The 14,529-nt window shown below is 36.6% G+C and overlaps 1 protein-coding gene across 2 annotated transcripts in view; it reads right to left on the reverse strand.

The window, feature by feature from the left end:
- Nucleotides 1–432: 432 nt before the first annotated feature.
- Trim33 (tripartite motif containing 33) overlaps nt 433–14,529 on the reverse strand; it is a 76,384-nt gene continuing 62,287 nt past the window's right edge. Inside the window, exons 13-20 of one of the 2 annotated variants that reach the window (XM_032897601.1) lie at nt 14,282–14,345; nt 12,044–12,203; nt 10,005–10,354; nt 8,407–8,530; nt 6,623–6,697; nt 3,937–4,089; nt 2,364–2,414; nt 433–2,285 (exon numbers count right to left, since the gene is read on the reverse strand). In XM_032897601.1, coding sequence (XP_032753492.1) covers nt 2,073–2,285; nt 2,364–2,414; nt 3,937–4,089; nt 6,623–6,697; nt 8,407–8,530; nt 10,005–10,354; nt 12,044–12,203; nt 14,282–14,345 — 1,190 coding nt within the window. In that variant the 3' untranslated portion in view covers nt 433–2,072. The remainder of the gene's footprint in view (nt 2,286–2,363; nt 2,415–3,936; nt 4,090–6,622; nt 6,698–8,406; nt 8,531–10,004; nt 10,355–12,043; nt 12,204–14,281; nt 14,346–14,529) is intronic. The other variant, XM_032897602.1, reaches the window with a different exon arrangement.

A 14,529-nucleotide genomic window follows, 5' to 3' on the forward strand; every position in this document is an offset into this window, starting at 1 on the left:
AGCAAATATAAAACACTGAACTCAGAGGTTTCAGAAAATGAAGTCAACCCCCCATTCCCCCACTGCCAAAAATGTACCCTTAGAGATTCATCTACTTACAAATTAAAATCATGGACGCCAAAGAAAAGAAATAGGTATAAATAAATAAAATATTTTAGAAATAAAATCTCTTCCCCTAATAAAAAATGAACTTGAAACTTCAATAAAATGGTAAATGGTTTGGAGCATTTAAAAAAAAAAAAAAAAACCAAAAAACAAAAAACAAAAACAAAAAAAACCCCTGAAGCTTAATTTATAAGGGTAGAGAAGCTAATGGAAACCAGGAGATGAGGTAAGAATGACAACCTTTTTTAAGTGTAATATGAAAAGGCCTAAATCATACTCCTCGTTACCCATATCCCTTAAGAAAAAAACCCAAAGGAATCTGTGTAATAATTTCTTTAGAGCACTTTATTTGATTCAATGCACACTAAAAATATTCACTTCTTCGACAATTACGTCAAATAGTTTTCTGAGGAGGTCTACAGTTTGAACTGCTTACGTTGAATTTTTTAAGAGGCAAATGATTTGCCACACATCTGCTGACACCTGAAATGCTTCTGATGTTGAATTCTACTTTGGTCACTTTATACTCTACTGTGTCCGTACAGAAGTAGGACTACAACTCTTAATCCAGCGGAGAGGCGCACACAGTCTAGAGCACACTTGATCTGAGCATCACAACAAAGAGGAGAAAAATAAACCAGAGCAAGTAGGTCTATCTGCTTCAGGTTCTGCTCCTGCCATCAGGTAGTAAATAACGTTAGGTTTGTTCCAATTACCATTCAAGTGGGGATTGGCTCGTCTTCAGGATTTACTTAAAGGTCTCTTCTAAGTCATTTAAAGCCCCAAGTCCATGCACGTGTCCCACTTGGTGGACAGATGAGTAATCTAACCCCACCGGGTTTATTTCAATATTTTGATATTTCAATAATAAGCTGCTTCTGAAGATTTTTTGAGACGTCTGTTCTCTATTAAAATAAGATAGAACCTCAAAATATGAATGTGAACATTAGAAATAGACAGCATATATTACAAATCCATTCTTGATAGGAACATTAGTAAGAATACACATTAGCTTAAAAAACAGGCTCAGCAAATGTTGCTGATCTGCCAGAAGTCTGAGCTCACTATTTACAAATAAGACAAAGTGAAATACAGAAAATTGTACACATTTGGTAGCTGACAGATTTCTGTTTACCAATAGTGGTCTACTGGAAACTGGTATGAAGAGAGACTGGGTTAAAGTTAGTTGTCACCTTCTCAATCTAATTTACCTATACAGAATATTCTGAAATAAATGTTCTGTCTTTCAAGGGAATAACTGCGTGATCAGATGATTTGACCAGTAAGTGTAATTTCCAGAAGGGTTTTCTGTATGATCCACGACTGAAAGTTATCATTTTAGTACACCACTGAAGTTGACTAAATGATCAATGGTTATGTTCCTAGACCCTACATCTAAGAAGAAAATAAAACTACTGCTGAGTTCTTTAAACCAATTTAAAAACTAAGGCCCGATAGATCAAAATGAGAGAAAATACAGTGGCATGATTCAATGCATCTTTAGTGACATTCAAGTGGAATCGGATCTACTCATTTTTAACCAGAAAACAACCCATTTGTGTCTGTGGAGGAGAGGCTTTTACAGTGTCTGAGTAACTGTGTGCTCTAGCAGAGACACATCTCCCAACATGAGCCTTGCAGGCTTGCCAGACTCAGTATCCTGCACCAATTAACACACATGATCATCTACATTTCTAACAGCCAGAGAACCATCTTCATTTGTAACAAATCCCCAAACCTTTTCACTTCTAATTTTGTTCTTAAAGTAGCAAACAGAGTTCTCTCTCCTTTTCTTGACAAGAATGTTTTCTGTGTCCATTATTTCAATCTAATACTGTATGAAAGCTACCAGCTTCTGTAAGGAGGTAAAAACCACTGTACACAGGATATTCCAGTAACACTTAAATAAAAGAGTGTTTTGTTTGTTTCCTTCTTCTTAAAAACAACTGATTTAAGTCCACGTCATTTTACTTTATATGTACTGGTCTCTCGTCTGACTTTAGGCGTTTTCTACGAGGCTGTATAAAATCTTCATCAGAGTCTTCTGTTACTTCACCATCATCCTCTTCCTGCTCAAACTCTGGCAAAGGAGCGAAGGTCCTGTCTGAGTAGATCTCTGAGAGTTTATCTTCAAAGTACAATGCAACTGCTTTCCCTGCCTGAGCTACTTCTGAGTCAGCCTGCAAGCAAAAGATAGGATATTCACCTATTGATAACGCATATTCCTTCACCAAGTTTGCATGGTCTGAAAAGCTTACCTTCAAATTAATCTCTTGTGTGTCTGCATAAACTTGAACAACTTTCATCATCTAAAAAGGATACCAGAGTCAAAAAAAAAAAAGGGAAATTATAATCCTTTCTAAAGTTAAGAAACTGTATAGGATTGGTGACGAAAGTCAGCCATTCTAGGGAGAACAAATTGCTAAAACCAGATTAAGTGCTATCTAAAATTCTGCTGAACACGGAACCACTTTCTGTACAGAACTGTTAATAAAGTTACTTTGAAACCTTAATAACAGTCTCATTCCAAATTATTTAGGTCAATCAGTAGAAACTTGTCTGAAGGCATCAATCTACTCAAGAGAAAATTAGAATGCTATTTTTAAAATGGTCAAACATTCCACAAGATAATCAGAATTTTATCTTCTTTTTCTTTTCTTTTCTTTTTTTTTTGGAGCTGGGGACCGAACCCAGGGCCTCTCGGTTGCTAGGCAAGCGCTCTACCACTGAGCTAAATCCCCAACCCCCAGAATTTTATCTTTATGGCAATATTTTAATCACAAACTAACTTTTTGTTTCCTTTGGTTTTTTGTTTTTTTTTTTTTGAGACAGGGTCTCCCTGCATAGCCCTGGCTATCCTAGAACTACTTACTTTATAGACCAGGCTAGCCTGGACTTCACAAACATTTGCCTACCTCTGCCTCCCAAGTGCTGGGATTAAAGGCGTGCACCACTATGCACTAAAACAGGCAGAATATATCTTTCTTTCAACGACAGTACACAATAGCATATTCATTTGAAAATAATCGAAAGTTTAAAAAGGACAAAAATTTGTAACTTGTAAACTTCTGAAGTAAGACTGTATGGATGTACTGTGGCATACTGATGTCAAGGTGACCACACTTTACATCTCACAGAGAATTTGGTTTGTGTGTTACAGTGCCACCTTGATGCCTCTAGAGACTACTATGAGTAGACCTGGATTCTCATCTAATACCATTTTCTTCTCCTATAATGAAGAAAATCTATAACAATAACAAATTATTTTATTCCAAAGATAACAAAAAGCAATTTCCCTGACAGATTATGTCACATTTTTCCCTTCAGTTATAGGTAAGGCATCCTTAGCTTCTGAGAAGTGGAGTTAACCAAGACTCACTATAGAAACCAAACCCTCACCATTACATATTAAGGCCTGCAGTTAAGTCTTAACATTCTTCCTTTATGTGGTCAGTGATGGAACTAAACACTACAGGCACTGTTAAGTTTTTTGTAAGTGCCCCAAATGTGGGCGTGCATGACCATATCCCACCAAGTTACTTAACTTCAAACTACTTTCCTATTCAACCACAACTCCCTTAGGAAAGGATATTCAATAACACTCTTAGTGTCTTATATTTAAGAATATACTCCAAATTATACATAGTAATTGTTCTTTTCTAGAGCTGAGGGGGGAAAAAAAACAAATTTTGCTTTTATACAATGAGGGGGTGGGGGGTTTGGAAGGTCAGGGACAACCAAATTAGGTGGTTCTTTCAACAAGGGGGGAAAGAACCAAGCAAAGGAAACTGAAACTAACAGCCAATACTCTATATTTGGAAGCTAACATACTTCATTAAACCTTTCACAGTTCTTGAAGATCAAACGGACATCAGCCACAAAGTCATCTGGGATTTGGTAATGCTGGGAATGTTTTTTCTGAAGCTTCTTCTTTACCGTTGATAAATCCATTGGTTTCTTTATAATTTTATAGTAGTTTGGTATCTAAAAAAATAAATCATGGCAGGTCAGAATTCTCCAAAATATCAAACTGTTTAATGTGAAAATGTACAGCATATTGATTACATTTAAGGTAGACCAAATGTACGTCAAGTTTTCTGTCCAAATATATCTTTAATATCAAATCATACTGCAGAATATGTGCTGGTTTACATGGTTTCTCAAAATTTCCAAGATCCTATCATTAGCAAGATATAAATGGGGGAACTAGCAGAAGTTGCCTCCCATAAGACCAACAGTCATATCTGGTTCACTTGGTACTTGATGACTCCTAGGAGTTTTTATTTAAAAAGTTTAAAGAAAATAAATTGAAAGTATATGTATGCTATGGTTAGAGCAACAGTGTGATAGAAGATACTAAAGTTTCACAAGGAATCTCAGAACACTGAAAAAAAATTATATTTTATTCTGACACCACCTTTGGCCAAAATTTTCTACTTGTGGGATGTAAGTGTACATAGTACTGCTATTTTGAGACAGTCTATACAGCCTAGGCTGGCCTCAAATTGAAGATCCTCCTGCCTCAGCCTGGGACTACTAACATACACTACCATGCTAAAGAAGCTATCTGAATACTCCATAAAAAGAAAACATTAGGAAGTTTATTTTCTACTGTGAAATCCATGAACTTAAAAGATGAAAAAGATTTTTGGGAATCAAATGACTAGTACTTGTACAAGATAACAACACACCCCCACCCCCCACCCCCCAGGAGCCGGGGACCGAACCCAGGGCCTTGAGCTTGCTATGCTCTACCACTGAGCTAAATCCCCAACCCCACAAGATAATTTTTATCTGCCAAAATATTTGTACTTTTAAAATTGATTTCTTAACCTACTTAGCAAGTAGTCAAGTAACATTTAATTTTGTTAACATACTTACATTCAACAATAAACAGCTAACAAATAAAGTTCACATAGCATATATTTTATTCTAATTCGGCAATAAACTCCCTAGCCCTTCCTTTACTTTAGTATTTTAAAGTCTTTATTCCAAGTCTCTACAGAATGAACAACAACAAAAACAATCACTAACGCATAAAGTTTCCTAGGGGTCTTTTCTCAATGTTCACTATTTGTGTTAAGAGGGCTTAAAAATGGAAAAGCCAGGGCTGGAGAGATGGCTCAGCGGTTAAACACTGACTGTTCTTCCCAGAAGTCCTGAGTTCAAATCCCAGCAACCACATGGTGGCTCACAACCATCTGTAATGGGAACCAATGCCCTCTTCTGGTGTGTCTGAAGACAGCTACAGTGTACTCACATACAATAAAATAAATATTCTTTTAAAAAAAATGGAAAAGCCATTTTGAAAAATTCAACAGTATAAAATTATTCAACATTTAGATTTATTTTCTCAGTGCGCATCTTTAATCCTGGCACTCAGGAGGCTGAGGTAGGTGGATCTGAGTTTGACACCAGCCTAGTTATATAGTGAGTTCTAGGACAGTCAAAGTAAAGCCCTGTCACCAAAAAGAGAAAAACAAAAACATTTTACTGTACACTATAAACATTTATCACATTATCTACCTATAATTCATAAATTTGTAAGAAAAGAAAAAGAGGTCCTGGACTCAGGCTCCCACCATCCATGACAGCTCACAACTGCCTGAAACTCAAATTCTAGGGTATCTGACACCATCTTCTGACTTCCATGACCCCGGGCATGCACCCAGTAAACACATACACTCATACATTTTTAAAAATAGTAAAATCAGCATTTTAGAGGCTGGAGAGATGGCTCAGGAGTTGAGAGCACTGGCTCCTCTTTCACAGGACCCGAGATCCATTTCTAGCAACCAGAACAGCCCACAGTTGTTGGTAACTACAGTCCTAAGAGATACAATGTTCTTTCCTGGCCTCCATGATCACCGGTATGCACATGGTGCACAAATATACATGCAGGCAAAATAACTATACACACAAAAATAAATTTAACAAAAATAACTACTATGTTTAATAAGGTGTTTACAGAGCATTAAATACCAGCATTGGGGAGGCAGAGAAAGGCAGTTCTCTTTGATTTCTAGGACAGTTAAGGGTATGTAAAATCCCTATCTCAGGAACAAAAAGCAAGCAAACGAACAAAACCAAACAAATAAAAAGGTGATTACAGAGTCTGGAATGAGAGGCAAGGGGAAAAAAAAAGACATTGCCCAAAGAATATGAAACTGCAATTAGGCTGGTGTAAAAGTTCTACTAATCTACTGCCTTACTTACATGTAAATCACATTTAATGATAAACTGCATATTTCAAAATTATATAAAGGAGTTTTGACATTGCATTCTCATTACAATTATTTAAATTGATGGTAATAGACATGTTAGTCTGATTAAATCTTTCAATTTGTATGTAGGTTAAAACATCATATTGTACCCTACAAGTATACATAACATGTCAATTAAAATTAAGTTCTAAAACAACGATGGAGAGGAAGTATCAGAACATACTGAAGAAGCCCCATCTAAGCCACAGCCCACGGACTTCTGTACCAGGGTAATACTAAGTCATGTAACTCACCGAAACAGGAACAGGCTCCTGGAATTCAATACTTAATTCATGGCAATAGAGGTAAAGCAGAAGACGTTCACATTTCTGGCCACCAAGAGAAAAAAAGATGAAACTATTTTTTTTCCGATAAAATAGTCTGTAGAATATAGCTATAAAGTATTATTACAACAAACTGAACATTGCTTGCTATATAATAGGTATCAAAGAAAAAATTTTGCTTTGAATTAATTTTAAAACTATGATCTATTCTACTTTAAGAGTTTTTATTCTAATAAAATTAATGTAATTAATTCTTATGTACAAAAATATGAGGGCTGGAGAGATGACTCAGTGGTTAAGAGCACTGACTGCTCTTCCAGAAGTCCTGAGTTCAATTCCCAGCAACCACATGGTGGCTCACAACCATCTGTAATGGGATCCGATACCCCCTTCTGGTGCGTCTGAAGACAGTTGCAGTGCGCTCATATAAATAAAATAAATATTTTTAAAAATCCTTTAAAAGGTATATGAGTCACAAAAACTTATAGTAAACAAGTAAACAAAATTTCACTATTAGTAGTCACTATAATTCCCCAAGGGAGGTAAAACCAAGTTTTATTCCTCTGCCTTTCAGTGACTACACTCAGGTTTCTCTCTCTCTCTCTCTCTCTCTCTCTCTCTCTCTCTCTCTCTCTCTCTCTCTCTCTCTCTCTCTCTCTCTCTCTGTCTGTCTCTCATCCAATTGCCAATACCCCTAAACCTCCAACCCCCGCCAAAATACTCACCTTCCCCTTTCATTTTACCTTTTATCTGTTTTGAGAAAGGGTTTCACTATGCAGCTCTGACTTGTTTAGCACTTTTATAAAGACAAACAAGCCTAAAAGTTGTAGCCACTTTCCTGTCTCTGCCTCCTACAAGATTTTTAGAAGAGCTATTATACTAAAATTTAGTTTCTACTTAAACTTTGTTTAATGTTTGTATATCCTAAACACATTCCTTCTCTTCACAGAAGGATTGTTAAGCTTACATATTAGATTAGAACTAAACTTAATTCTAATGACCACAGAACTATGTGAAGGCATCCTTGTCATTAGAAATCAGGGAACAATAAGATCAGTAAAAATTTCAGTGAAATAAAAATAATTTGGGTTTCATTTTTAACATGATGGGAAGGTATTAAAGAGTTATAAAAAATGAAGTGGTAAACTTTTTTTAAAGAAAAAGAACAATTTAAATATAGAAAAACAGACTAAAGGGGCAGGGGAAGAAACAAGGAAATCATCACCAAATTATCACAATAGTCTGCATAAGGAATTATGGATGTTTAGATGGGGAGAAGAAAGAAAATGGCATTATAACAACATGTGACTTTTTATCTTAGAGATTTCTAACCACAACAGAGGTGAACAGGGTAATAAGGAATGCTAAGGACAAATAAGGATTTATTTGTCTGGTATTTGCTATTTTTTGAGGGAGGAGGCCAGAAATCAAGATTTGAATCAAAACATATCATGTATGAAGTCTGGCCTCAGGAAACATGTCTGTAATCTCAGCATACAGAAAGGAGTAGTTCTACAAACTCAAGCACAGCTAGGGATGTATAACAAGGAACTAATATCTTTTTTAAAAGTCTTGAACTAAAAATTCAAGGCTTTAGAAGTCATAAGATGATTCATTAGATGATAAAACACCTACCAGGTCATGGGCACATTACATAGGGGTAGGGGTAGGGATTGTATGGTGGGGTAGGGAACATGATATACACAGGTTGACAACCACCAAATCTCTATTAACAAGTCAGCTTTGAAACTTACCCTTTGGTCCACAGGACTTAAGCCCTGTGCAGTTTTCCCCTTCTTACTATGTTGCATATTATCACAATCATATTCAACTTCTGGCTTCCCAATATCTCTGCAAAATGTGCATATCCAGTCTCCACTGCACAGGGGAAAAGGCCATTAGTCTACATAATTAGAAAAAAGTCTATTCTGGAGAAGATAGGCCCTTAGTGCAAGTATGTAGGTTTCCTTTTCTTTCTAATGCATTCATGAATTGTTTTGTTACATCTCTTACATAATAATCTCTCTAAAACTTTACCCAATCACACATCAAGTAAGAACCTTCTAGAAAACTGTAAAATGGAATTTCAACAGTAAACACCAGTCTGTTCATGGCATAAACTCGATGACCAGTACCTGCAGCAAAATACCCCCTGAAGTCCCCATATTAGCATCCCATGGTCCTACATCTGTGATAGAAAACAATCATCATTTACGTTCTTGGTAGCACAAAGCCCTAGTTGATGCCTGTAACTCCCATCACTGGACAGGCAGGGATGGAGAAACCCTGGAGCACACTAGCAAGCATGCCTAGCTATCTGATTAGTTCAAGTAGGCAACAGAGCAACAACACCCAAAGCTGTCCCAGGCCTACACATGTACCCTTCCATACATACAAGAAAACAGTAGGTGTTTTGGAGTTACTTGAGCCATCTACAGTGTTCTCAAGTGTATTAAATACACCACCAACTTACATAAGTGCTTACAATTATATATACCCCCTTAATTTTTAAGTCAGATAAAATATTTACTGTTTCTTAACTTAGGATTTCTATTGAATTAATAAATTTTATAAATTATTTGCTCATATTTTTATTTTTCCCATATATATGATATATATAGTAATCTAGGTAGATAAATAAATTCTAATTCTAGAAGTTAGGTATTTCATATTCCAAACTATCTGCCTTTGAAAACTGATAAAACCTTAGACAAACTTAGCCAGTTATGATGGCACATGACTTTAATCTCAGCACCAGGGAAGCAGAGGCAGGAGGATCTCTGTGAGTTCAAGGCTAGCCTGGTCTACAATAGCAAGTTCCAGGACAGCCACAAGTACATAGAGAGACCCTGTCCCCCCAAAAAAAAGAACAAAGAAAACTGGCAAATCTTAATGTTCCAATATATTATGACCCCAAGAAAAAGGGTCCAGCAAGATGACAAGAAAGTAAAGCACTTGCCATTAAGGCTGAGGTTGAGTTCAAGTCCCCAGAACCCACATGGTGGAAGGAAAAACTGACCTTCATCCATGTCCCACTTGCACAGTATCTGTATACACATATGCTTGCAAACAGACACACAAGTAAGTAAGTGATGTAATAAACTATGAGGCACTGTTTATATAGCTATTTTTCTTTCCCCATCTTAGTGTTTGAGACTGAACCCAGGAACCTTATGTATGCTAGGCACCATGTTCTACTACTGGACTACATATATCATATCAGCTTCAGATTTTTTTCAGTAAAAAACTTTGATCTTTAAAATGGGCTTTTTTGAGGAAAGCCCTGAACAACTTTCTGTATATGTTTAGATTTGGGAATAAAAAGAACTCAAATCAACAATTTTGCTGGTACCTTGGAAAGCTGAGAAGTGTTGGAACATGACAAGTAAGATGAAAGACCTTTGGACATTTTTCACAGCACAAAAGATCCCCTCCATTCTGGCAGACGGCACACCAGTCTTCATTTGGGTCATCATCTTTGCTACTGCCATCTCCTCCAACCCTTGCCGACCTGTGCATGAGGTTTCGAATTGGAGATTTCCCATTAACTAGGCTACTGAGTCCTGATTGTTTGCAGCTTTCACTGATATCTGCTGGTTCGGTTTTCACATGGTTTTCCAGGCTTGTTAAGGTATCCAGCTCACTCTCTAGGTGGAGGTTAGTTGAGAGAGGTGGTGTCAAACTACTCTCAGGACTGCTCAACTACAAGAAAACAAAGACAAATTTTTAAAATATTCATTTAATTCTAGGTGTATACAGTATGTATACATACAAATATATACATGAAGCTACATTAATATACTAAAATTATTCTGTAAATCACACTAGTGAAATAAAAGAATGCTAATAACCTATTACATATGCTAACAAGATTTTAGAGGTTTTTGTCTCTCTAATATTAGTTCACTCAGCTGACTCAGAAATTAACTAAACCATTATACACAAACAATCATGACTTTCTTACAGAGAGCTTATGACAGGGCACTATTTTTCCAATCAAAATCAATTATATAAGCCTAGTGGTGGTGGAGCACACCTTTAGTCTCAGTACTTGGGAGGCAGAGAAAGGTGAATCTGAGCCTACAAAGTGAGTTCCAGGACAGTGAGAGCACAGAGAAACCCTGTCTCAAAAAACTAAGATCAGTTAAATAACATTTGAAAAGAATCTTATACCACTCTTTGGCACACATATCTGAAATGAGAATTTTGGTTTCATTAAAAAGCACAGAAAAATTTAAGAATGTTCTTATTTTAAACCCAGGTATGGGATATGGGGCTGCTTCAGATTGTCCACAGCAACTGACTATATGATTTTCCTCATACTCTAACGGGTGTGACTACGCCAGAGGCAGATAAGATTCTATGATTCTGTGACATTTGGAATTCTGGAGACTTTTCAGAGGCTATAAAATGCTAGGACCCCAAGAGGTTGTATGGGTTCTTGGTCATGGTTTATTAAGCAAAGAAGAAACAACAAGAAGAAATTAGAATCCTGATGGTGAAGAGCAAACCTGCCAAGGAACTCAATGCCCGTAATCAGCACAAAGTAGTCTAATGATAACATTGCCCCTTTCCCCTCTATCAATTTTTCTCTCCTATCCCATGCTAGGGGGTTGAGAGAGGGTGGCATAGAAGGGTAAAAGAAAAAAGGATGCACAAAGTAGTAAAAAGCCTTTCTATGCATATCATTTAACCAATGGAAGACTACAGCAAAGCAGATCTTGCATCACATCCTATATTTTTATGGGGGCACTTTCTAAACTAAGAGTTTTAATGGAAGAGATGGCATTGTTATAAACACTGAGCGAAAGCTGTAGTTCTTCAATCCATACACTGAACCAAATACAGTGATATGCTGAGATGCCTATATGCCAGTAACATAGGCAGAAAAGTAAAAAGGTGGGCAGAAAGAATAACAAAAAGGGAAACTTCTATATGAAGAGGACTTTGGACACTCCTTCATTCTGTTTTTATTGTATAAACGATTTCATCTAAGAAGCTCTAGAATGGTTATTATAAGACAAAAAGAAAATCTATCTTTGGCCCATCTTCTTTTGTATGAACAATTTTAGTGTTGAGCTCCTAGGTTATAGTCAACAGTTAAGGTTCTGTTGTGGCCTTGAAATCCTATGTGTACATTGAGATCATTAATAGAACATAATTTAGCCCCATGGCATTAGTATTAACTAAATAGAAATGTCAAGATAATACTAAGTAAATACTTTAAGACAATCAAGTTTTTTCTGATTAATTATAGCTGAGAAATAGAAGAGCAGAAATAGAAGTAGAAATACTTAGCTTGTGTCAGAAACAAGAATTTAAAGACAAATAAATAGGCCTACTGAGATGGATGATCTGCCGACAGCCTGTCAAATCCTGGTGAGAACTTACCATACAGGCACTCCTCCTGCCATCCTCTGTCTTCTCTTGTTTCACGGCTCCTGAAAAGCTGCATATCTCTTCTTCAGTCCCAGGTTCTTGCTTGACCTTCACCTGATCAGACTTGAAACTATGAGCACTTTTCTCAGCAGTTCTTCCTGATGATCCGCAGCTAATAAGAAACAATAAGTCACATGTTTGATTGTATAGCATAAAGTAAAAGTACTATTTATTAACGATAGTAGGTAGTCACCTCAAATAGAAATGTGAAAGACATAAGGACAGACCTTAAAATTACCTTTCCTGATCTAAAACATTGAAGAGTAAAATGATTTAAGTTAAGCATTCCTTAACACCTGACTGAGATTAGGGTTTTAAGATTTTTTTTTCCTATTTTGATACATTTACTATACAGGGTAAGATGTCTTTGGGATAAGACTCGTATAAACATGAAATCCATTTAGTTCCTTACTAATGTTCCTATGTATGGTGTACAATTTCATATAATATATTAAATGCATCCAGCAATTTGATTGCAACCTATTACATGGCATCAGGTATGGAATTTTCCACGTGGGGCCTCCTACTAGAGCATTTCAAATTTCAGATTAGAGATGCTCAACTTGTAGCACAAAATATCAGTGATTGTGTCTCTTTCTAGCAATAGTTTCAATGCTACCACATAAAATATCTTAAGAGTACAACATCAGCAGAAGTGGTTAATAAAGCCTCACTATGAAAGATCATTTCAGATCTGAGAAAGGGATTGAAACAAAAGGGCAATGATAAACACACAGCAAACAACCTAGCAAAGTTCAGAATCAGTAAAAGCAAAGTGGAGAGTACAGGAACATGGCTAAAGAGGTCCATAAAAAGCAAAAACAACAACAAAAATTCACCACTGAGTGAAGGACCTTGTAAGACTAGTAATAGGTACTCAGAATGAAGTTTCCACTGCTTGTTTCTGAAAGCACTGGCTGAAAAGGCAACCAAGTACTTTTTATAGGAACAGTTTTCAAAATATACATGTACTTGGAAACTGCAATTCTCTAACTGATTAAAATTTGATAGCTCAATGAATATTATACACAATATTCATTATATTTAATCTTAAAAACATATTTCTTAGCTCTAGCCACTGAAAAGGCCAAAGGAAAATATGAACATAAGTGTCCTTAATAGCTACAAGAACATTGAAACTGTGTTGAAATATACAGATTCATAAAAGTAGGCAAACTACTAGGTCACCGAAGCAAACTGGGAATCAGCTTATCACAAAAGTCAATGAAGAAAAAGTTTCCTACCTCCCTTAACATAGTAATTGACAAAGTTTCTTCACAGATAGTAAAGGCACTTGCCACCAAGTCAAATCTCAATTTGTTCTCAAGGACCCACACAGAAGAAGAAAACTCCCTCCCCACAAAAGTCTTCTGGTCTACATGCACACATGAACACACATAATACATACATGCACACAACACCAGACAAATTTTTGGAGCTCAATGATCAGCCAGCCAACCTGTCTATTCTGAACTCCAGGTTCACCTCTCAGAAAGTAAGGTGGAGAAGTGAACAAGACATCTAACATCATTCTCTGGCCTCTGACACATGGGCTGCCCACATGTGTACAAGCTACACAAACAAACAAAGCACACTCCCAAAGGAAGCACACAGTACAACTGAAGTATTCTTCCCCTCCACCCCACCCCCACCCCGGAGCTTAGGACCGAACCCAGAGCCTTGCGTTTGCTAGGCAAGCGCTCTACCACTGAGCTAAATCCCCAACCCCAACAATTGAAGTATTCTTATTTCCACCTAACTAAACCTGAATTTTGATCAAATCTCTCATTCGTATTTTTAATTTTGTGTGTATATATAGAAAAGGCAAAGTAAATAATGAGAGAAATAAAAAAAGTCTAGAAGAGACACCTCTACATCTGCAAAAAACAAACTATGGAAACACATCTACTGATCATAGTGTATAGGGCTCACTTCAGTGTGCATAAATCAGGAACTTTAATACCTGGCTCTAAACAAAACTTAAAATAGTTACAAGCAGAACGACATAATTTCTGAGATTTGTTTCAAATAATCCAGAGAAGAAGGGAGTAGAAAGGAATACAGAGGGAAGAAAAGTGGGCATAACTACTGACTGTTGAAACTGGGGATATGAAAATTAGTTTACTTTCATTTGAACATTTTCTTATTAAAAAGTTTTAAGTAACATAATACCGAAAGAAAATTACTCACCTGCCTCGACTGCCAGTACTAGACGTACTAGGGGGTCTCACAGGTGTGTGAGAATTGGATAAGCCTACAAAACAGCACGTCAAACTGAGTATCAGAATGTTCAGACTATACAACCCGACTCAAATTCTTGTAAATCAAAGACAGTGGTAAAATCAGAGATGGCAAGTAGAATCATTAGTAGGCATCACCAGTTTCTTTCAGCTGAGTTCAGACATGACTTTAGAATCCTCTTCCAAAAAATATTACTC

The sequence above is a fragment of the Rattus rattus genome, chromosome 3 (assembly GCF_011064425.1).
Source record: "Rattus rattus isolate New Zealand chromosome 3, Rrattus_CSIRO_v1, whole genome shotgun sequence".
Lineage (NCBI taxonomy): Eukaryota > Metazoa > Chordata > Mammalia > Rodentia > Muridae > Rattus > Rattus rattus.